The sequence below is a fragment of the Gasterosteus aculeatus genome, chromosome 1 (assembly GCF_964276395.1).
Source record: "Gasterosteus aculeatus chromosome 1, fGasAcu3.hap1.1, whole genome shotgun sequence".
NCBI classification, from domain to species: Eukaryota; Metazoa; Chordata; class Actinopteri; order Perciformes; family Gasterosteidae; genus Gasterosteus; species Gasterosteus aculeatus.
In genome coordinates this window covers 27,344,899-27,368,225 of record NC_135688.1, presented here as the reverse complement: position 1 = coordinate 27,368,225, position 23,327 = coordinate 27,344,899, and the positions used below count along the sequence as shown (strand labels likewise).

The 23,327-nt window shown below is 47.4% G+C and overlaps 1 protein-coding gene across 2 annotated transcripts; it reads right to left on the bottom strand.

Annotated features, from left to right (window-relative positions):
• Window positions 1-260: 260 nt before the first annotated feature.
• On the bottom strand, window positions 261-21,604 carry LOC120819015 (protein FAM184A). Of its 2 annotated transcripts, none has more exons than XM_040175993.2 (23): window positions 21,210-21,604; window positions 17,236-17,313; window positions 16,198-16,332; window positions 15,983-16,081; window positions 14,762-14,968; window positions 14,158-14,331; window positions 13,839-14,000; window positions 13,522-13,657; window positions 12,898-13,079; window positions 12,602-12,787; window positions 9,230-9,352; window positions 8,974-9,135; window positions 7,785-7,906; window positions 7,536-7,686; window positions 6,516-6,630; window positions 6,330-6,427; window positions 5,932-6,085; window positions 5,558-5,685; window positions 5,278-5,462; window positions 4,895-5,041; window positions 4,674-4,791; window positions 4,402-4,506; window positions 261-2,832 (listed from the first exon to the last, which is right to left on the bottom strand). In XM_040175993.2, the coding sequence occupies exons 1-23, from the start codon at window positions 21,378-21,380 to the stop codon at window positions 2,824-2,826; spliced, it is 3,147 nt and encodes a 1,048-aa protein (XP_040031927.2). In that variant the 5' UTR covers window positions 21,381-21,604; the 3' UTR covers window positions 261-2,823. The 2 variants fall into 2 exon arrangements, with proteins under 2 accessions (XP_040031927.2, XP_077956822.1); XM_078100696.1 differs by lacking the exon at window positions 261-2,832 and adding an exon at window positions 3,425-3,594.
• Window positions 21,605-23,327: the final 1,723 nt, after the last annotated feature.

Sequence of the window (23,327 nt, the reverse complement as noted above, 5' to 3'; positions counted from 1 at the left end):
TCTTGCATATTATCCAGAATATGGTTTACATTCAATTATTCCTTCCCTCATTCGTTTATCTTACTCAAAGATGTATTGATGCATACGTGTATTTATAATATATGATAATATAATCCATGTATTGCATTAAATGAATTGATAATTCCATGTTTTTCTTTGTATCTCTCTTTGTAAATTAAAGTGCATGAATGAATTTCAACAAAGGTCCACATGCACACGCATGCACACGCACAACACTAAGAGGAGCACAAGAGAAGATCTCACAATCATTATTTTACTGTTCCTTAACATACAACATAAATTATATAAATATAAATGAATATTGTTGTTGGTATAATTGTTATATATTTGTACGTCATAAATGACAAGACATTAAAGACGTTGATGTGAAAAGTCCCAAAGGTGACATCAAATCACCTTCACATTGAAATAAAAAAAAATAATTCCAACCCGACAATTTCTGTTTCAATAAGTTTCAGGGGTTCAGTGAGGGTCAGCTGATGTTAAATGTAAAAAAAAAAACATACGGTTTCTTTGCCATTCATTTTAAAAGGTTGCAACGTTTCAAAAAGCCTTTTGTGAACCTCGTGGGTAACGCGGGTCAAAGGTCACGTGACATGTGAACAGCTGCAGTTCTGCTGATGACCACAGCAAACGACGGTCCAATGAGAAACTAGAGCATCAAATCATCACTAACAGTGCAGTCGTGTGAACGGGAACGACTACGTAAAAAATAAATATATATATCCTTTATTTTCTATTTCATTACAGTGTTTTATTCATTTTTAATACACAGGCTCACCACGGACAACCATCCAGGAGCGCTTTTCGACATATCAGTTGACGACCATGTGATTTCTTTAAAGCTCCCGTTTCGTTCCCCAAATCAAGACCGAACCAACATGGAGAAGAAGTGCTTAAAGTGCAGAGACAAAGTGGAAACATTTACATCACGGCAAACCGATTACCAAAGACTTTTTAAAATGTAAATTTAAAATAGTTTATGGTATTGTTTTTGTTTTTTAAATTCAGCCTACTTCAGTGGATTTTTTGAATCCCGTCAGACGGCAGGTGTGGAAGACTGTTCTTCTTGGTTTAGCTTTTACGTAGAGGACGAGGACGTGAAGTCATCAGTGGGGAGATAAAAAGGAGTGGAAGTAAGAATGCGATGTGGTTGTGAAAAAATGCATTAATAAGAAAGAAGCAAGAAGAGGCCGTAGACTTCTGCGTCGTCGAAGCGCAAATGTCAATATATTAACATGGTATATATTAACACGTTCTTCACAGTGTGCGTCGAGGAATGAACAGACCTCCTCCGTATTCATTACAGATCAAGATTTACATTATTAACTATTGAATATGCATCACGTCACAGGGCGAGTGTTTGATATTAGGACACAACAGTGGGCTGGTGTCCACCTCCACCCTCACACACGCGGCCTCCTTCAGGCTGCTGACGACCATGCAGTTTGTACACTTGTGACTTGTGAACGGACTCCACGGACCTTCGGGTCCTGGAAAGGACGCGGCACGACAGCTATGTAAACTTTCAAGTCAAGTACGAAAAAAAAAAACAAGAGAGTACGCAGAAAAAACGAGAGGATTTTCGGGTGAGTGACGGCAGCGTCACAATGCTAAAAAAAAGGGCCGCTTGATTCGGCTCCGCTTGATGTTTCCCCTCCTGAGCCTGTCGGGGTGTGAGGGAATGCAAATCAAGCGCCCCTCAGGTAGTTCACAGGTTTCAGAATGACGTCCAGACATGACCTGTGTGTACACGGGGACAGCAAGCTAAAGTTAGTGGGGGTTTTGGTGTTTTTGGTGTCGTCGTTGCGGTGCTCTGTAGTTCATCGTACTCGACTGAAGGCGAGCGTCAAGGCAGAAAACACTTTACACAGCTCGGAAGACACATCACAGAGAGACAAACACATCTGACGTGGAGCTGAAGACATTTCCCCCTCATGTACAGTTACTACTGTCATGAAAGGATCATTTCCTGTCACTTAAGACAAATCATTTCAACAAAAATCTTCTCTTCCAAATAAGTTTAACTAAATTATTCTTTTAGAAATGACCTTGGTGAGAGAGGTACTGATATGAAAAAGAATACAGCCTTCTTCTTGATATTATCTCTTTGCAGGATTACGTTTTGTACGTTTTAACAACCGTGCGATTAATCGTGACACTTTGGGGAAAGAAGTCCAAACAATTACTGCATCCGCGTATCGATTTACTTCCACTTCTTTAATATGCAATCTAATCCCTGTGTGGAAACCACTCCTGTAACCTTCAGAGTGTTCTACAGACGTGTCTCTTAAACGGCTGCAGGGGGAAGTCCACCATGTTTCCCTCCGGGCTTTAAAGAAATCGTGGGCGATGAAGGCCTTTAAAAGATGAAATTGCTCCGTCGCTACTTTGGAGCTCATGCAAACGTCACGTTTTATATAAAAGCGTCCGTATCCTGCTACCATGCACACTTTAACGGGGCGACGAGCAACGTGTATGGAAGCCCTTCCCTGCACCGGGATCTCAGGTCTGCGCGTGGTGCATGGGAGCGCCGGGTTTTAGCGGCGGATGTTTGATGTGGATGTCGCCCAGAATGTCTCTCAGAAGCGACAGTGTGACAGGTGTCCAACTTTAGCTCCCTGTCCCGTTACCTCGTTCTTTTTTTGGGGGGGTGGGCAGATTGTTGTTGTTGTTGTTGTTTCTTTTGGGGCCGGTCAGAAAGTGAAGTACTGGGCGTAAAGCTCCTCTTCTTTTAGGACTTGTTCTTTTCTCTTTGCTGCCTTCCCCGCTCGCGGGTCCGATGGCGTCGCGGCGTCGGCCTCAGGACGGCTGAGGGAGGGACGAGAAAAAAAGGCGCGTTGAGACGAGGAGGACGAGAGGGACCGAAACCGATACAGATACACAAACCTTTTTTTACCCAGTGCAGGATTACAACCTCGGCAGCATCAGAGTGAGATGAATTAGTGTCAGGATAGTGAACAAAAGTTCTGGATTTTATTTAAGAGTTTATTCTGTGTACAATGTGTGTGTGTGTGTGTGTGTGTGTGAGTGAAATAGTTCAAAAAGAGATTATATCTTCATTATTTGTCTCCATTGACCCAGAGCTAATAAAGAAAGGCTGCGGAATAAAGAGATCCCAACGAAACCCGACGCACATTTTGTTAACATGCAGAATGCACCAAACGGCAGAAGGTACCTTCTTCATGTGGTTGGCGTGTGTCATTTACCCGTTAAAGCCATGCATCTACTAATGTCTGCAGCTATTTCTGATGCAGGTTTGGACGTTATTTTGTTCCATTTTTCGAAGAAAATAAGCCCTCCTTGAGATTTGGGGACGTGGGGTGTGGACAGAAAGGAGGGGAACTGAGGGGTTAGGTGAGATATACAGACGGTGGGGCAGCAAACATCTCCTATTCACTCCCGGGGAAGTGAAGGTGAACGGGAGGCAGCAGTGGCGGCAAGGCAGATTAGTTCTCACCTCCTAAAGCTTTGCAGGCCCTGATGGTGCACCAGGGCTCCCTGAGGATGAGGAGCGTGAGGAAGAGGATGATGTGGAGGATGAGGAGAAGGAGGAGGGGGAGGAGGAGGGTGCTGAGGAGAAAGAGGAAGAGGGCTGAACAGGGGCGGGGCCTTCCTGGGTTTGGGGCGGGACCTTTGGAAGTGGGGGTGGGACAAAGTAGCCTGCTGGTTCTACCACTTCCACCTCCCTCCTCTTCCTCTCCTTGGTGACTCAATAAGGGGGAGCCGACTAGCTGGAAAAGCACCGATCTGACTGGCTGATGGTTTTTAACTACAGAGACGAGGAGAGAAGCGGGCAAAATGTTTTCCACTTTAGATCTCACATCGCCCACAGTGAAGGAAGGAGAGCATGAAGGGAAGGAAAGGAAAGAAGGAGATGACTGATGCTGCTATGAGGCCGGAATCAAGCATCATTGTTTCTGAATGGGGTAAAAACAGAAGGTATGACGGCTGTGTACAGAGATCACTCTCTATGATGTGGGATGGGATGATTTATTTCCCTTTGGTGACTCATAGCTCAACGAATAGATTACAGGGTAAGAATCAAATGAAAATAGATGAAGCCGAGCACAAGGATGCTCTCCTCTTACACTGTGCAGCAAACTTCTGTTTGTATTAATGTACAACGAGATAAATGATTGTGACGGCAGCCTTTATCACCTTGAATAATAAGCAATTATTTTATTTGGCCACCACATCCATGTTCATGTTGTGATTGATTATAAATGTTTGATTGATTTGATTGATTAATAAATGTTTCCCTGATTATGTTTGTGATCGTAAAAAAACAAATGTTTCAGATCAAAATGAAACCAGTGGTTGAATACGGAAGCCTTGATGACATCGCTCTCACGTACGTCCGAGTGCGAGATCGCTCACCTTGATAAGAGGGTTGATCACACCAACGTTGGCACTGGAGTTGAAGACCTTGCTGAACCCCGTCTCTCTGTTGACCAACTCCAGCTGGTAGAACTTCTTGTCGTCCTGTGAAAAAGACGACATTTTAAGGCGCTGATGCTCCCGAAACCCAACCGTTCTCTTAATGGATCAAAAATCCAAACCAAAATAGCTCCGCCATTCATTGTTTTTGCCGCGGAAAGCTGCGACTTCTGTCCCTGAACTTGTCACGTAGCACGCTTGTGATGACTCACCACCAGCTTCTTCACCAGAGCTTCTCTTTCGGTGACCATCTCTCTGAGCTCTGCGATAACGTGCAGGTCTTCTGGTCGGCTTTCCCTGTGTCTGAGCTTCTCCTCCGTCCCCTCCAGCCTGAACGCGCACAAGGAGAGAGCAGTGGTTTCTACCAGCAGGGACAACAAAAAAAAAGGATCAACACAACTGGATCACACACACACACACATCTGTGACTCACAGTATCTGCAGAGCGGTGATCTTGTCCTTGAGGACCTCCTGGGCCTTGTTGAAGTCCCCCAGCAGGATTTGTATTTCTCTGTGGTGGACTATACTTATTTCCCCCAGATCCCTATCGTGTCTCTTTGAAAGGTCTTGCTCGTGGGCCCTACAGCGGGGACAGACGAAACTCATAAAGGGCACAGCTGGAACAGGAAGACAGCGTAAGCTTTGTAATGGAGCTGCAGTTGGAGGAGCTTCTGATCCATCAAACACACGTCTAACGTCACATGAAATGTTACATCCATTTGACAAGAAGAGCAAAAATAATGAGATAACAAGAAACAATTGGATGACTATTCCCGTATGAAACACCTCGGGTGATGTCTGGCTGCGGTTTCGTACCTTATCTGATGGTTCGCTTCGCCGCGAACCCGCAGCACCTCCTTGCCCTTTATCTCCAGCTCTCTGGTCAGAGTGTCGATGGTCTCGTTCAGAGAGTGGATCTCGTGGTCCAGGTCGGTGATGCGGTTGCTACGGGAACACAGCTCTCCTTGCAGGTCTGAGATGCGAGCGAGGAGCTCCTGCTCCTAGGTGCACATCGACGGGCAGACGGGGAGTCAGAAGATGCTAACTGGCTCACGGGCGGGAAAAAAGAGATAGGAAGAAGAAGATGGAGAGGTACCTGCTGGCGGCTGTGCTCCATCGCCTTCTCCAGCTCCCGCTTGACGGAGTGGCTGTCTTTATGGTGGAGCTGCTTCAGATGCTCTATGGATGCAGCATGCAGGTGGTTCAGCTCTGCACGGAGAGACGCTGCCGGACGGAGAGGAGAAACATCAGACAACATCTCGGCATCATGGGAGGAAAGAACGAGTATGATCGAACCAAGTTGCTGAAGGTACATATGTATCATCTTCGTGCACCTTTTAGTCATCGAAGTTGCTTTTTAAACTTCTTAATGTTGAGGGATTTAATCTCAAGCTCTCTTAATATTAAAGGCAATTATTTTCTATTGCATCCTGATATTTGGTAATCACGTTTCCGCGCCGATTCGTTTACCCAGCTTGGCTTTCCCCTCGTCCTCCAGCTCGAAACGCAGCGTCTGCAGCTCCTGGTCGGACTGCTGTCTCAGGATGTCAAAGGTCCTCCTGTGAGCCTCCTTCAGGGCATGCACCTCCTCCCTCTGCTCCTGCTTCAGACGCTCCTCCAGGGCCTGGCAGGAAAAGAGCACCCAACAGATAACATTTTAAAAAGGGATTCCATGTGGCGAATACTTGAGCAAGTTGGCTGTGTCCCAATTCTGTACAAATTGTCATCAGTGAAAATGCAATCAATTGTTTTGTATGTAATTTAAAGTAATCAATTTTTAGACTTAATACGCTTCTATTTTGACTGTGCCGTTGGACACCGTCCCTCCCCCTCATCCCTGTTGTGTGTGTGTGTGTGTGGATTCGTACCCTTATCTGGTGCTGCCTGGCCTCCTCCATGGTGCTCAGGGCGCAGCAGTGAGCCTCCTGTAGCCGATGCTCTCGCCTCTGATGTTCTCTCTGCAGCTCTGCAGGCACGCACAGAGACGTGAGCGCGCGCGCGCACAAGGGCCGCGGCACGACGCGGGTGACGTGACGCCGCGTTTCACTGCTTACCTTTCAGCTGTTGGCTCAGCAGCTCCCTCTCCTGGTTGAACTGAGACTGCAGCTGCTGGAGGGCCGACTTGGACTGAGACAACTGCAGCTCCAGAGACTGTTTCAACAGAGAGATCTGCACAGGGACGAGAGGCGGAAAACACACACAAAGAGAAGCAGATGTGGTCTCTGATGTTCACACTGAAGGACAAGGCGCTCATCCGAGTATGCAAAGAAAAGAGACGCATGAATGGGAACTCCGATTTTGTTTCTGTGCGACACATTGAATCTTTTTTGGAGCAAACAACCATAAAACGACTCCCTGGAGGGGCGGAGGGAGGGGGGGTATCAACCCATGGATACCAGCCAAACACTGACAGCTGCAGCTGGAGATTTCTTTCCGCCGCTCACGTCAACCTGTCAAAGCCCCACCAACGCAAACTAGCTATCGGGACTATTAGGGGGCCGGATTGACGGCTCGGGTCTTCCGACCGCCACTCCTCCTCAAGCTGCTGCAGCTGAACCCCCCCCGGGGGGGATTCAGTGCTGAAGGAGTCCAACACGAGGGACTGTGAAGTAAGATGGACTTAAAATGAGAGGATGAGGAGCAGCGCTGAGATGGAGTGAGTGGGGTTCAACACGGGATGTGGATTTAAAATGACGGACATGTGACCTGTGCAGATTATCCTCCCTTCCTGTGTCCAATGTTTGCCTGATGATGAAATGGATTATTTTATATAGGACGATCAAGTTGGAAAAACAACCTGCAGGTTTCATTAAACACACACACACACACACACACACACACTGCAGCCTGGGGCTCAAACCTTTTAATGAAAATATTAAAATGAAGAGGAAGTCATTATAGATACAGATGGCACTTCCACCCACCCACATACAGAACAACACTCACCGTTAATATAGCCGGTAGATCATTTCTCCTCTACTTTACGAGAACGAGTGGACGCCATTTGAACGGGTTATGATGAACATGAGAGTATTTTCAAGGGTAAGCAGCATCAGGACATGTTGGTGCTTCACCTGTTCCAGCAGGTCCTCCACCTTCCTCTGCCAGCCCTCTCGGGCCGCCATCATCTCCAGTTCTTTCTGCTGGGAGATCTGCGTCAGCGCCGCCTGCTTGTCCGCTTCGTACTCCTCCGTCAGCTCCTCCTTCAGCAAGCGCACCTCCTCCCTGCAGGCGGAACCAGGTGCACGTCAGTTCGCGCCTCATTCTGCTTCATTTTTCTCCCGCTAAAAGGGGGCGCGGAGGGCCGGGGGGAGGGGTGTTACCGCAGTGCCTCTCTCCATTTGTGGTCCAGCTCATCGGCCATCTTGTCCACCTTCTGTTTCTCCTCCGTTCTGATGGACATCACTCTGGCGTCATGCTGCTGTCTCTGGGTCTCGATCTCCTCCTGCAAACACAAAGAGCTGCACGCATTTAGTCGGGGCGGCCTTCGGGTTTTGTTATCATTTCGCCTGTTTTTTCTCTTTTAAACGCATTTTGGGTTTGATGTTTCTCGCTGCTCCCCCGTTTCATAAAAAGCAACAGCTGGTCCACATTCCCCCGTGAAGCAGAGCTCAGCCGGCTCAGTCTTTCCTGCAAAGATCTCGCTGTGAACACCAGTTACAATCCGCTGCTCCTTTTCCTGCCGTCCGAATCCTCTCCTTTCACAGGAGCCTCGCTGCTCGTTCCTCCTCCTGCGTCCCTTTTATTGCCGCCCTCTTTCCGTCTCTCTTTGGGCATTTCGTGTTCACGTGAATGTCAATTTCTACTAGCTGTTTTGCTGAATGTTGCAGCTTCATTCTTTGTCACGTTCAATTAGTTCAATTGCCGACGTGGTCCTCGATTTAGAACATTGCTGATAATAAGATGAATAAACAGCGAGCAGTCTCGCTGTAACACTCACACACATAATCTTGCCGTCTCTCTTTTCAAACACGGGGCCACTCAACTCAACTCAAAATAGCCTCGTCGTCATTATCTCGCAGCTGGCCTTCAGTGCTTCACTCACGTCTCAGTTAAATCCAATTTCCTGCGTTCAAAATGCTCTTCCTCTTTGCCATCTCTCGGCCCGTCCGTTCTTTCTGTCTTTGTCGCTCGTTGAAACTTTGGAATATCGAGTTAAGCTTTGATTTCCTGCAAAACCGTCAGCAAACGTCAGGCACTTGGTTGGTTTTGCAGTGTTTGATAGACTTACTGTCAAAATTACTGAATTTAGACTGACGTGTACTGATTCCTCATCATGAATAAAGCGGCGATCAATCTTTACGCTTCAAATGAATTCATTCCAGATCATTATTAGCGCTTACCTTGATAGTATTTCAGCTGAATTTGCAAAAATGTGAAATTTACCTTCAGGCAATCTTGAACGAATAGCTGAATCTTTTGTTTGAGCAAAGGGACATTCATACATACCCCATAATTAATGACGGTTATTTTCAGTAAACGCTTCGGGGTGTGCCTCTGGCTTTCCCTCACCTGCAGGTCAGTCAGCAGGTTGCTGGTCTCTCGCACGCGGCCCCTGGTGGCGTCCAGTTCAATCTTCAGCTTCTCCTGCGTTTCCCGCAGGCAGCTGATCTGCGTCTGAGCTGAGCTCATGCTCTGCTCACCCTCCCTCACCAGCTCCTGCAGGTGGGACACCTGGAGGACATCGACATTGGCCAATCAGTCGGTTTGTCGTCGCCCTGTAAGCGCCACAGAAATACCCCGCGTGTTCCTTTTCCCTGTTTCCCACCTCCTGATTGGCCATGTTGAGCTTGGCCGAGAGCTCCTCTTTCAAGTTGTCGAGCTGCTGCTGGAGGCGGTCGCGCTGCTCCTCCAAAGACAGGCGCTTGATCTCAAACTCCTGACTCATTTTCTGCAGAGGAAAGACAAAAAGAGGATGACCGGACGGATGAGAGGGAACTTTGTCACAGGAGAAAAAGAGACATTTGAATGCGATGTATTAGTGCCGGTTTCGCTATTGGAGGCCCGGCCGCGGGATTCCCCCTGTAGGGCGTGCGGTGGGAAGCCAGCGCGAATCCCGTCAGCGGTGCGTCGTGGCAGTTGTTGTAGTGCGCAGCATGCCGACTGATTGAAGCCGTTTTCACTTAAAAGGCCATCTCATCCACTCAACAGTTTCTATAATCCCTCAAACCACGACAGCAAATCCTCCCCGTGACGTCTCTTATTAAAACGCTGATTTTCTCTACTTCTTGCTTCGCCTTAGCTGTGAATTCATCCTCTCAGGGGGCACTGATGATTTCTCTGTGAACATCCGCTGCAGCAACTGTAGACGTCGGTGGGCCGAATATGTCGATACACACCGCGTGCCACTCCTCATATACAAAAAGTACATGTTCAGTCCATGCTGCAAGCTCGGCCTCCTACTGAACCACCAACCCTCCATTGTGTAAGCGAAGTTCATTCTTTCCCACACTGACGTATCTCACTTTGTGAAACATGGAAGGTGAAACCATGAGAACTATAGATTACCCCCCCCCCCCCCCGGTGTCTCATTTCCTGCACACGGGAGCCCACATCCTCTTTCTTCAACCCAATTACAGCAGACGTGCCTGCATCACGTTGATAAAGCCAACGGTAAGTTGATTCGTAAGAAGCTAATTCCATGGTTATTTTGTCATTTTGAGAGGAAATATTTGGTGGTTCCAGCTTTTTCTTGTTCACATTATAGTCAATGGAATAGTTTTAGAGTGTAATTCAAACAAATCGAGTCGAGAGCAAAACCATGAGACAAGTGAGTTTGTCACAGCTACCTCCGCCAGGTCGGATGATTTAAATCATTCATTAACATCCAAAGAAGAACAATCGGCAGCAGGGAGATTGGAGATACGACTGCAAAGCCTCGATTCTGCTGCCGTCTCAAATTGCTTTAAGTAGATTGTGGTGAATTATGAATTAATACGGGACAAGAAATTTGCAGCATTAGTCATTGTACCGCCTCGGTTCAGAAACTCGTTAATATCTTGTTGAAAGGAAGAAAAAAAAAAGATGAAGAAAGAATTTGCTGTTTTAAAAAATGACTGTCTGCGATTCTTCTTCATAAGAAAACAGCCATTAATCTAAAGAGAACGAGGCGCAGCATTGCTCGGCCTTACGTAACATTTAGTCTTTTCACATTGCCTCTCTATCCATCCGTAAATTTAGGGAAGGCTACAAACACACGCCCACAGGTCTGCACACACCACTCTCGCTTGGCTTGGAGGCCGGATTTAATGTCAATGAAAATCAACCAATTAGCAGCCGGCTTCAAACAGCATTAGAAGTATGCGCTGAAGAGAGGACGGGCGAAAAAAAGAAGAAAAAAAGGAATGTCACAAAAGAATAGAGACACAGGAAGAGACAGCGGGGGAACATTGAGCTCAAAATTATTTAAAACTCTGCGATCATATCAGAGGCGGAAAATAAGCTGTAAAGTGGAAGGAATGGTTGCGAGTTGCCCGGCCAGTGATGGATCATGCTGCCTCTGTGCCTCTGAGCCAAGTCGCTTCCTCTGGACGTCAACGCGCTTCTCAATGGTCGCTGAATGCAGGTGGAGCCATGTGAGCGTGAAACAAATTGGGAGTAATGCGCCGTAAAGGGCTGCGAGCGGGAGGGAAAGCGAGCGCTCCTCCTCTTCTGCCGTCCCGCGTGGGAGAGGTGGAGGAGGACAAAAATACTGCTGACCGGACAGAAAACCACAACCGACCTCTTATCGCCATGCGACGGGATGGACGCTGGTGACGTCATCCTGCGTCATCGGCCCGACCACTGTAGCATGAGGTAAAAAAAAACGCCTCCCTGTGAGTTTATTTATGTGCTTGTGGCTCACGGGGAAAACAACCAATTATTTGCAACTGGACCTCGTGATCTGACCAACGCATCAGGAACGGGATCAAATCAAGACGTCTCGTTTCTGCACCTTGTTTAAACTTCTTTCCTTCCCTAAAAGATGAAAATCCCTGCAACCAGGGCATCAGTGTAACTAGAGTTACCAAACACTGAGGTTTAATTTAATCCGCGTGGTTCTGACTCAGAGTCGTGGGTTTTGTTTCCCCTGCATATAGTCCCCTCGGCCTCATGATCCGCGGATGAATCATTTAGTCTGCACCCGAGTTTGATTAACAGCTTTCGCACCAACCAGAACCCAAGCAGAGAGCCCGTGCAGCTTTTCCAGAATGCATGCGGAGAGCTACGGTGTATTAAACCAAGCCTCGCTCGGCCTGGATTAACGTCACAGTGGGAGGTGAGGAACCGCTTCCATCACAACAGCACGCTCGCCGGGCACAGGGAACTCATTACCGCACGGCCCGGGGAAGAGAACAGGGGCGAGTAAGAAGCTGTGCGGTCAATCCCGGGCACGTCGCCAGCATTTGTCCTCGGTGATGCAATGTTGTTGTTGGGAAATGAATCGGGGGTTAATTCATTTAAACAGTGTTATTCGATCTGTGTTTGTTAGCGAGAAGGTGATTCGTATGGAGTGCGCAGAGAGGAGAGGGGAAAAAAAGAAGAAGGAGACCTGAAACACGGAAAAAGAGGGACGTTGTCTTAGTATAATGATAACCTAATTAAATGTGTGCAGGCCGTTGAGCGAGCTGCGCGTTCCTCAGAGTTACATATTTCCTAATAGACTAAAGGCCAATTTCACTGAGGAGGAAATGTAATCAGCACTGAAAGGATGGATGCAAAAGAGCACCCCTTAAGAGTTGGATGTAATTACTGTTTTTATGCAAAAACTGTGGTGTTCTATCACCGTGCACATCTTGAAATAGACAAACACACAGCTGGAGCTGAGGATGTGATATTTTCTGGTTTGTCAGCCGTGTGTAAATATCAGCCGTCACTGAGTTTCCTTCTTAAGAAATACATTTCATCCACTGCGTTCATTAGAGCCAGTCTGTAGATTTACACCATCAACACGGAGCTCAACATCTGTAGGTGGAGATGAGTAGAGTGACAACACCGACGGATACCGTGATGTTTAAGTTTAATTAATCATGTGCCTCTTTAATCATTTCATGAACACTCTCTCAGCTCCCGACATTATTTTCAATAAAAAAGTCTTTTGCTCAAATTCTTGGGAGGAATCCCTCCAACTGGGCGCATCCGCTGTGAACATTGGACTCACCGCCGCGAGGAGCATTTTCTCGTCCTCTTTCTCCTGCTGGGCCTCCTCCCTCATGGCCTGGTGTTTCCCCTCCAACTCCTCCAGCGCTCGGACCTGCGCCTCCTTGAAGCGGTGCATCTCCTCCTCGTAGTGCGCTCTCAGCCTGCAGAGCTCCTTCTCGTAACCCTGGTGCTCCTCACGCAGAGACTGAGGGGGGGGGGGGGGGGGGGCAAAGGAGGAGGACAAAGGTTGAAGGGATGCGTGAGCTGGTCCGCGCCTCGGTCTCGACTGGGATTAAAGGTTTGGCTCAACGGCACCTGTTCTAGTTTCAGCACTTGCTGCCTGTGCTGGTCGTTGGAGGCCTGGCTCTGGTTGAGCAGAGCCTCCCTCTCCTCCTCCAGCCGGCCGAGCTTGTCCTTCAGCCGGCTCTGCTCCTGGTCCAGGTTCCTGATGGTCGCCTCATGGGACATCTGGGTGGCCTGCAAGGAGCCGATCTGACCTGGGAACAGTCACGTCGAAAGGTTGGTAATCGTTCTAGATTAGATTAAATTATTAACTACTTGCCCTTCTTCTAAAGTATACGGTCACAGCTACTGCAGTGAAAAGCAGCTTTACGATGAGGGATTTGCATATTGCAGCATCGTGTCTCAGTACGGTTCATTACCTCGAGTCGGTTTAGTGGTGAATTTTGACCACCGGGTGTTGGCATTAAATCCTTCTCCAAATATTGTTCCTTAATACTTTTGCAATTACCGACGACCTGAGCTTCTCTTTGGAGGACATCTGCACGATGTTTGATGATATATCTAAAAGGAGTGACAACCTCACGCTTGCACAGACGAAGCTGGTGAGTCAGATGACATTTGACCTGGCGGTGGATCGTCTACGCGGAGCAGCTACCTGAGATATAGAGATACCGTGGAGTCAGAGGAACATCTTACTGGCTTTGTGGAGGAGCTCAGTGGCCTGCTGCTGGACTCGTTCCCTGCTGCCGTCTAGTTCATACTCGGTGTCCTTCAGCTGCATCACCCAGATTTCTCCGTCCTGGATGGCCTCCTCCAGCTGCTTGTGCAGGTTCTGCATCAAACACACAGAAACCCGCAGGTGCATGCCGTATCTTCTAAACAACACTATGTTTTCATCCCATTTAGCCCACCAAAAAATACTGTAACTACGGTTTGTGGGAGCAGCAAAAGCCGGCTCGCATTGGCATCATTTTCATCTGGCAAAGAAAAAGTGCAGCAACACACACACACACCTTGATAGTTCCCTCCGCGTTGGCCAGCGAGGTCTGCAGCCGGTTGGTTTTGTCTCGGTTCTCTCGGGCCTCCTCGTGCGCTTTCTGGAGCTCACTCCGCAGCTTGGACAGCGAGCGCTGCAGCGCTGCCTCCTGAGCCTGGAACTCCTTGCGAAGCTCGACCTTCACGTGAGCAGAGAAGGACATCGATCAGCCCGAGACCCGAAGACATCCTCCCTCTGGTGAATCCACGCGATGCCCCCTGACCCGGTTTGTATTAGTGCCACCTTTTACTTGACATTTTTTTTACAGATTTGTCGTTGTTTTCTCGCTGTTTCACCTCGGTCCTTTTCCAGGCCAGCAGGTTCTCCGTGGTGAGCTGGTGGGTTCTCCTCATGGCCTCCAGCTCCCGCTCGTAATACTCCTGAGCTTTGCCCAGCTTGGCCTCGTACTCCTCCATCAGACGCACCTTGTCCCTGGTTATCTCCTCCACCCTCTCCATCAAAGACTCCACCTACACAGGGGGAAAAAAATGAAGAAATGAGAAGAAATGTGTTTGTGTTGTGACTCAGAGGGATATAATGAGCACCTTTACCATCATATCTGTTTATTTTTTATATGAATATTTATTGATTTATTGATCGTTATACTGGATATTTAACAGTTGAGAAGAAAGGAAAAATGTGAATAAAACAAGGGGATGACATGCAACAACGGCCCGTGGCCAGATTACAATCACATATATGCTATATATTATATTCATAAACCAACTGCGCCTACAAAACAACCCTATTTTTTACATTTGTAAAGCCGAAAACACTCAAGAAGCCTCCAACACAGCGACTACTCCATCAAGTAACTTGCTGAACAAGCTCTCAGAAGATAAAATGCTTCGATCTTCCCAGAACACATCTGTCTTCCTTCCTCTCTCGCTCTTGTCCCACCTCTTGTCTATGGAGCTCGGCCAGTTTCTCCTGGTCCTCGGTGGAGGTGGCGCTCTGGTTCTGCTGGTTGTTGAGGAGTTCCTCCACCTCCTGGCGGTGGGTGGCCCTCAGCTCCTCCAGCGCTCGCCGTTTATCCGCCTCAAACTGGGCCTGAGTCTGGCTGAACGCCCGCAGCTTTTCCTCAAAATCCCGACGCATCTCCTCCACCTATTGAAACCACGAGACATGAACTATTCCGGTTGAATCGCTCGGGTGCTGTTGCCAACTCGGTCTCAACCAGCGCCAAGCTAAATGCCCACAGCATCTCTTGAAAATTCCTCTGTAATGATTGGAAAAGTGCAGAATACTTAATTCTATTACCTTCTGCTGTCAGTAAACTTATTTGTTATTTCCCTCGGGGCCAAAACAAATGCTTGCAGCTTCTCTAACGGGTTGAAACGACAGGTTGTAGTTACATCAAAAAGATCTGACGGACAAGAGGTGGGAAAAAAATATACAAAAATGTATTATGGGATGGGATGTCATGTGATGGGATGTCCTGCGATGGCGGCAGGCCGGTACCAGCTGGGAGCGGACAGAGCTCATTCAGCCACCAGCTCGTCACATCGACGCAAACTTCAGGTGTTAATTTATGCCCAGCGATCAGACAGAATGGTGTGATATGATGCATGAGGTAATCCTGCTTAGTCATCTTTTTACAACTACATAATGTCAAATTATCTAGCTTTTCATTCTTGCAATTTAAACAAGTGGCGTGCACAGTGGTGGAGCAGCACACGGCGTGCATTAGTCATAAAGCTGGTGGGAATAAGTGGAATGCTTGCGAAATTGTGCTTCGTCCCACTTAAAAGGAGCTCAATGTGAAATTTGGGGTAATAATAAAGCAGCAAGCAGCTATTTGCTATGTCAAGACACAGTGGGCAACGGCACCCTGAGCAGAGAAAGAAGCCGATCGCTGGCGTTGCCTCAAACATTTAATCAAAAACATTCAATAATGTTAATAGTTATAATAGTAATAATATAATAATGCTAATAGTTACTTCACGTGGATTTAAAGTCACTCGGAAGATCAAAGAAATAGCTGCTTACCAACCTATGGCAATAAAAAAAATCCCCCAGCCATCAAAAAAGCCCAGTAAGTACGTCTTTTTGTTTGTACTTACCTCCAAACTTGACCTAGTTCACAAAAACTTGTGTGTGTGTGTGTGTGTGAAGCCGTACCTCTCTGCTCATAGAAACCACTCTCTGTGTGTGTTGGGCCTCCGTGCAGAGCTGCGAGTCCTCCATCCTCTGTCTGTACATCTCAAACTCCGCTAAGGCCTGAACGGAAAACGAAAGCAACCAGCAAGTGAATGCAAAGCGCGGCGATAATTCCTCAGGAGAACCCGAGGCTGAAGATAAGGACACGAGAACGAACTAATGCGCCTGCGAGTGACCTGTCGCTTCATGTGCTCGTGAAGTTCCACAGATTCCTCCAGGCTGGCCAGCCGCCGCCTCAGGTCCGCCTCGTCCACCATCTTACTCTTGTACTGCATGATCTTGTCTCTGGTTTCGGTTACAATGTGTTGGACCTGAAAAGCAGGGGGCGAAGTCAATATTTTGTCAAGACAAAAAATAAAATATGTTGTGCCGACGCACCATGTGGAGGATTTCCAAACCCTGAATAAGAAGTGGGTTGAAAATAAATAAATAAATCTGGGAGGCTGCTCGGCAAATGCCGTCTCCAAATGTTTCTTGGCAGCGGAGAAAAGACACACTCGGAATGTGTAACACTTATTAGGCACCATGAGGCTCTAAAGCTTCTCTCTAAAGGCAATACGAATGAAAAAAACACTTTCGGTTTCAGTTTCATTTGTGTCTTGTGCTTAAAGAAACTTGAGCCAGAGATCATTGCTTTGTATCTACGGCCGCCAGTCCATAAAATAAACTATACATGAATATCAAAGACACAACTGCTGCATGAAACAGCTGTTGAAGCCTGGAGGTAGTCGAACAATATTTAATTCAAGGTATCAAGCAGGAATATGACACACTAATCAAACAAATTATAGCGGATGGAGCAGATATTCTACCTGTGACAAATTAAAGGAAAAAGCAGAATGAATACAGATGCCAGTAAATAGTGCACGATGAATATCAAAATGATGTGGATCAAATCCTGTTGCCATTCAGTCACTAAATCCAAAGCAATCTGAAAACATAAAGGAGATTACGCAGCTACGAGTGAGACACCACCATCATCAAAGCACCAAATGGGGTCTTTTTTAGACCTGGAGAGCACTGGAGCTCTCCTGAAGGGTCCTCAGGAGGGGATTCATCCTTCCTGCGTGGACACTGACGCACGTTAATCCACTGAAAAGGGGCGGGTCTTCAAACCTCCACCGGTGGGACGCTAATCAATCTTTACCCCATCGTCATTTAAAGGACACGGTGTCCTCTCAATTAAGATGGAAGGTGCTCCGTTGTGTTCGTACCTCGTCCTCGTGGGCGTCTCTCAGAGACTCAATTTCCTCCTCGTGCTCGTCGTTCTTGGTGTTGAGGGCGTAGATTACCTGCAGACAGGAAGGGAATTAGACGTCAGAATGAAAGCGCGATGAAAAGCTCCTACAACTGTTTTCATATCAGATTAATCAGCTGCGCTCGCCTCGACACAGTGTCAATATCAGACTGCATCGAAATCAATACTAATAGCATCGGGAGAGGAGGGAAATAAGAGTCCCAAGGGAAAGTAGCCTTTTTTTCCCTCACAAGTCAAAAAGTCACCAACAGCTCGCACTCCCTCTCCCCCCAGAAAGGAAGGTAGGTGATCTGTTCTGCAGGTAAAATGCAGCAGTGTTTAAAAGAAAAGAAGGAAAGTTGAAGCCCCGTGTGAGCAGCTCAAATGCCGCCCTGCAGAAGCTTCACCGTATGTTCCACTAGATGCAGAGGTGTGTAATGAGCACATGCGTGGTGATTATGCTCCATCAGGCATAGTAAGAAATGCATGTAATTATTACTTACTGGAGTCAGATGGGAATTTTCTATTTCATTAGAGGGCCCTGTGGTACTCGAGCGCTGCTGTAAAACATCTGCTCCTCAACCCCTGACTACAATTATTTAGAGTGCAGATTATGATTATTAATAGTGACAATGTTGATGATGATTTAGGTGGCGTGGACTCCTGGGAAACCGTCATTGTCCATTTGATTTGCTCAACGTGCACTGTCCTGATTTATATTCTTACCACACTCTGAAGTGCTTTATAAACATTGGAAAATATCTTTATTCAGGATGTGAATAACCTGAAGTGACGGTCCAGATGTATTGAAGGAAGCGCGACCTCTCAAGAACCAACTCAAACCAAAAGGTCACCGGACAGAATGAGAAGATTTAACCGTCACACACCTGAACAAGTTGGAGCGATTGTCTGCTCAGGAAAATTCGCCCGCCACCCTAAATCTGTTAAATAGATTCCCAGCAGCCAGCCGGCCTCGGAAACCATCCCTCAATTATACATGATTATTTTTATGCCGCTGCAGCGCCTGCTGCTTTCATCTCCCTCTCCTCTCCTCTCCCTATTGCTTTCATCCTTTTATCTCTCCCTCTTTTTGTTCAGTATCTCCCTCTGCTTCTCGCTCCATCTCCCAGGAGAAGGGATGCTTCACATTACTATTTGTGTCTGCAGTCACACACTGAAGCTTGTTCTATTCCTTCGCTCAGATGTCTTAAAGGGATTCGGGTTGCAAAATACATTCAGCAAATGACAGAAAATCCCCCCAAAAATTGGAAAGATCAATGACATAAACATGATTTAGGGGATTTTTCAATATGCCGGAGGTATGATTCCTTTAGTCAGTGATGTCATATCACAGCTGGAGGCCGTGGTATTAAGGAGGCAAAAAGGAGACATTCCCTGCGCGAGGTAATGGAGGTATGTTTAAGGGTTGATGGCGCTTGTTGCTCTTACTTTGTGTATATTTCTTAAGAGAATTAAGCATTAAAGTGCAGTGAAGAAGCAGGTGTTTCAATAAAACTTTTTGGCTTCAGCCATTGAGGGAAAAACCTTTATCCACCCTGACAACAAGGACAACCTGGACGAGGCGTCGATCCATCAAGCCGGCACAGAGCAAACACGTGACACGTCCGGGATACAACAACTTTTACAATAAAAGAATGAGTGTAAGAGTGACAGCAAACAGCTTCTTTTCTAACGGAGGTTGGTGTGATTTCCCCCGAGCTGCTTCTCCTTCTAAAGGAGCTCCACCAGCAGAGCGAGGAGGGCTTCCATGCATCTACACGTTGTCACACGTCAAGGTCTTTAAAATAAGGAAGATTCTCACGCCTAGAACATTGTAAAAACCATAACATGAACTTTCAAATATTGGAACTATTACAGCGCACTAATCACAAGGCCAATTATCAACCTCGACCTTCAGAATAACGATGTCCGAAGGCGAGCCACTGCAGCAGTTGACGCCGACCCCTCTCATGGTTTCCTGAGGATTACCATCATGCTCGGTAATGACGGCATTAATGAGCCCAATTCACAGAGGTGCTGCCGTCTTAACGGGTTTATACTCCTCTGTTTTTTCCCCCATCAGACACCTCGTCCGGTCGTGGCCCTTCGCACCTGTTCCCTTCTGTCGCTGTCGCGCCGCCTCGAGCGGTGTGAGAGACAGAATCCCAGATGCGTGGGTTCGGAATGTGTGCAGCTACAGACTGGCTGGCAATCGGAGTCTCAATCAGAGCTGTCACAATAACTGTCTGATCCACGACCACGCTTTCATTCTCCTCATCTGGTGTCTTTGTTGGCTGCGGGCGAGGGAGGAGTAAAAGCTCAGTGCGGATATCAAACCTCTTTAGTCCCGTGTGCTGCAAAGCTGAAAAGTAGTAAACGAGGCCGACGCTCGCGTGTTGTACGACTATGTCCTACTTTCTCCCTGCGGTACCTCAAAGCACTGCTGCGTGTGGATTATCAGCGGAGACAATGCAGCACCTGAAGCTGAGCGTGAAGAGAAAAAGGATGTAGCTTATGCAAGAATTACCAATCCCTAAATGGAGCAACACATCATCTCCAGAGAGGAGGAACACATGCAGCGCAATGAGCAGGACCAACATCGTGAATTTTTTAAAATAGCAACCAGGTCCAGAAACACCACTCAGCGAAGTGCTCTGATCAATTGCTCTGCCAATGAATACATCGTGTGACTGATTCTAAACCCCAAAATATTCATTCTGCAACTGTATAACAGAGAAACACCTCACATTAGGCAGGCTACTTTTTCCCCTGCTATTTTTGCATAAAAACCTGCAATCCCAAATAGTTGGATTAGCTCTGATTGAAGTGATTGATCAGCTGACTGAATCAGCGTGAGAACGCCGCGCATTAAACGCAACCTGGAGCAATACAGGGCAATGAATGCAGCGACTTTAACAGACTCATAGCCCCCCTCAGCCTCGTCTCTTTGACCGCAGTAAAAGGTTGACAGCAGGCCCCGAATGCCCTGGACGGGCTGTCAGCTTTCGCCCCGTCACCCTGGAGTTCAGCTAAGCTGCATTTCTCTTGTGTGAGGAGCACAAGCAGAATCCATGTTAAGCCCAGCCGCGTCCCCAATATACGTTCTCTGACAGCCTTCCGAGTGTTGAATCGGCCGCTTTTGCCGAAACTCCTCGACACCGAAAGCTGTTCTGGTCAACCGCGGCCTTATAATCCTCCTGGATGTATTTCCGTTGCCGTGTGTGTTCATCCTGCTGATCGTATCACCGGGGCCTGTTATGTAAAATCTCCCGTCCTCTTTTGTCTCCCTCCTATACGGCACGATCAAATAACCTGGTTCATTCACATTATATTCACCCTTTCACAAAAGTCAAAAGATGTTGTAAACGGTGTCTGCCACCTTAAATCTTTTAGTACAGCGCGACACAGAGCCCCGAGTTTGGCACACCGGATTCAGGTGGAGTACAAAGACGCAGCTCTGCTAAACCTCTGCGTCCCTCCGAGATGACATGAATTCACCGGCCCTTTGAGCAGCCGTGGAAGCCCTGCGATGCCTGGGAAGCGTGCGCGGGTTAAGCGGGGTAGAGGGTAAAATTACAGCCCACGCAGCATCTGTAAGGCTCTCAGCTGTATCGGTGGAAATCCCTCACAGAGCACAGTCCGATCAGTTGCAGGGAGTACAAGCAGAGCAGAGAGTACTAGCAGCCTGCACGCTGTAGTAAGTATTCACAGGGAAACTCTCTCGAGGCATGCATCAAATGCACCTCTGCGTCATAACAACGCCTGGCATCAGTATTTAACGGTGACCTATGACCTCTGCAAGGGCAAGGAACGCAGAACACTGTGTGTAAAAACAACAACAACAACAACAACAACTACAACACAGGATACCAACACATCCACATGTTTACACATGCCATCCCGACACCAGACCCTCGCAGCACTCCTCCGTCTGCACCCCCCCCTACGGACCTTGGTCAGCTGCGCTATCTTCTTGCTCATCTTCAGGTGCAGGTCCTGCGTGTAGTCCAGCGTCAGGCTCCCATCGTAGAACATGCCGGACGGCGGGGACGGGGCAGCGTTGTACTTGGCGTTGCTGCCCGCGGTGCCGTACGGAGGCAGCCAGCCTGCCCCCGTCGCCATCTTTCAGGGGGGGGGGGGGGGGACGCGACGCGTTGGAGGTCGGAGCGATGGAGCGGCGGCCGCTACGCGTTAAATCCTCCCATTAGTTAATCCTCCGGGTTTTGTTTGTTTTTGTTATTCCCGAGAGCGCGAGAGACGGGGAGACGGAGACGAGGAGCCGGGGACAAGTGGTGCGGGCATCCGCGAGCGGGAGCGAGCAATCGGGGTGATGAGAGTGGCGGAGACGCGCGCCAGCTGCTCAGCCAATGGCTGCTTCAATTGACTGTAATGCAGCTTTCGATGGATTGTTCTTCTCCGCGGGGATTCGTTTCGATGTAGACAAATAAACCTGCCAGGAATATGCTCATTTGTTTGCATTATTGTCTGTCGTGTGACAAATAGAACCGTCAATGTTGCGATGCTAGAAAAAATAATAATGTGATTAATGTTTTCTTTAATTGTCCGGTTTGATTTGCCCCATTGCAGTTTTTGAATTCAGCAAATAAAATGTAGAATATTTGAATGGATTTAGAAAGGGAAGAAGATCAAGTTTGAACTGGAGAACAGTCCAAATGTTTTTTAAAGTATACAGTGTTTAAAAAAAGAAGATGCCAAAAATGAACAGTCTTCTCATCAAGACTTCATTGCATTGCGTCACTCCAGAGATGCTTAAGTTGTGAATGATCCTCCACTGACCTCTGCTGGTCTTATACATGCACTGAAGGGACGTTTTTATCAACTGTCTTTCTTTACATTACATTACAGGTCATTTAGCAGACGCTTTTATCCAAAGCGACTTACATTACACTTTATACCCATGGCTTTTTCACATATTTGCCCGGGGAGCAATTAGGGGTGAGGTGTGTTGCTCAGGGACACTTCGACATGGAACATGGGGCAGCCTGGAATCGAACCACCAACCTTGTGCTTCCCAGCACACCTTCTCTAACCCCTGCGCCACGACGACCCCCCCTCTTTCTGTGATTGATCGATTGCACACGAGTTGATCTGTACTCTGTTAACTAAACATCTTGCACAAATATGTAAAAATAAAAAAACTCATACATTTGCAAATAAACTAAAAAAATTGGTAAAAGCTTACGGCTTTTTAGTACGCATTTAGAAAATTTGCTCTCAATCTGTGAATCTAATTGCATATTGATTGATCAATCCATCCAATAATTAGCGGACCGGTGATTCCTTAGTGTTCCTTCGGGTGCCGCATGCTCCAACAAAGGGAATGACCTGCAGGCAAATTACATTTTAGATTATTGCCATTGTTTTCCATTATTGCTTAAAATACTTTAAATGTCTCTTCACTTGAGCCTTATGGCCTGTAGATGGCACTACCCCATTTGTTATGCTGAATCCGAGCAGCGACCAGCTTAGCATTGCGATGTGGTCATGTAGAGTTATTTTAACATCAACACCGAGTGCGAGAATGTATTCTTATTAGATGGCGAACAGTCATTAAGACATCTGCACCGTGAATTCCTCCCGCTCAGTTTCAGCTGCAGACACACAGCTTTGGGCTTTTAGAGTCGACAGCGTTAACATTTTACACGTTCTCATTTATTTGAATGCGTTTCATTCAATTGATCTTGATGGCATCCAATTACCGGGCGCCCATGCAGCGTTTAAAGGCTGCAGGAGGATACAACACCTCGTGTTCAATGTATGACGGTACTTCTCTACGGGGAAGAGGCGCACAACCGATCACCTTTAAAGAGAAGACAAGCTGCAGGACGATACATGCTGATACCCGATGACGTAACAAACAGGACTAATTCCACCCCATTTATTTATTTATGGGGGTGCGTTATGTCATCCATCCGTCCAAAGGTCCGTTTAAGGGACGTGTTGATTCCACATGTTGGTGACGTGTACTCACACGCACAGGCGCATGGGATCTTGGATTCATGCACAGGTGGAGAATGAATGAATCGATCACGTCATGAATCCCCAGAC

Coding starts and splice junctions, on each gene's coding strand:
- LOC120819015 (XM_078100696.1), bottom strand. CDS start 21,380: ATGGCGACGGGGGCAGGCTGGCTGCCTCCGTACGGCACCGCGGGCAGC. Junction 14,001..14,157: donor TGGCCTGGAAAAGGACCGAG/GTGAAACAGCGA, acceptor GCTCACGTGAAG/GTCGAGCTTCGCAAGGAGTT. Junction 7,687..7,784: donor AAATGGAGAGAGGCACTGCG/GTAACACCCCTC, acceptor TTCCGCCTGCAG/GGAGGAGGTGCGCTTGCTGA.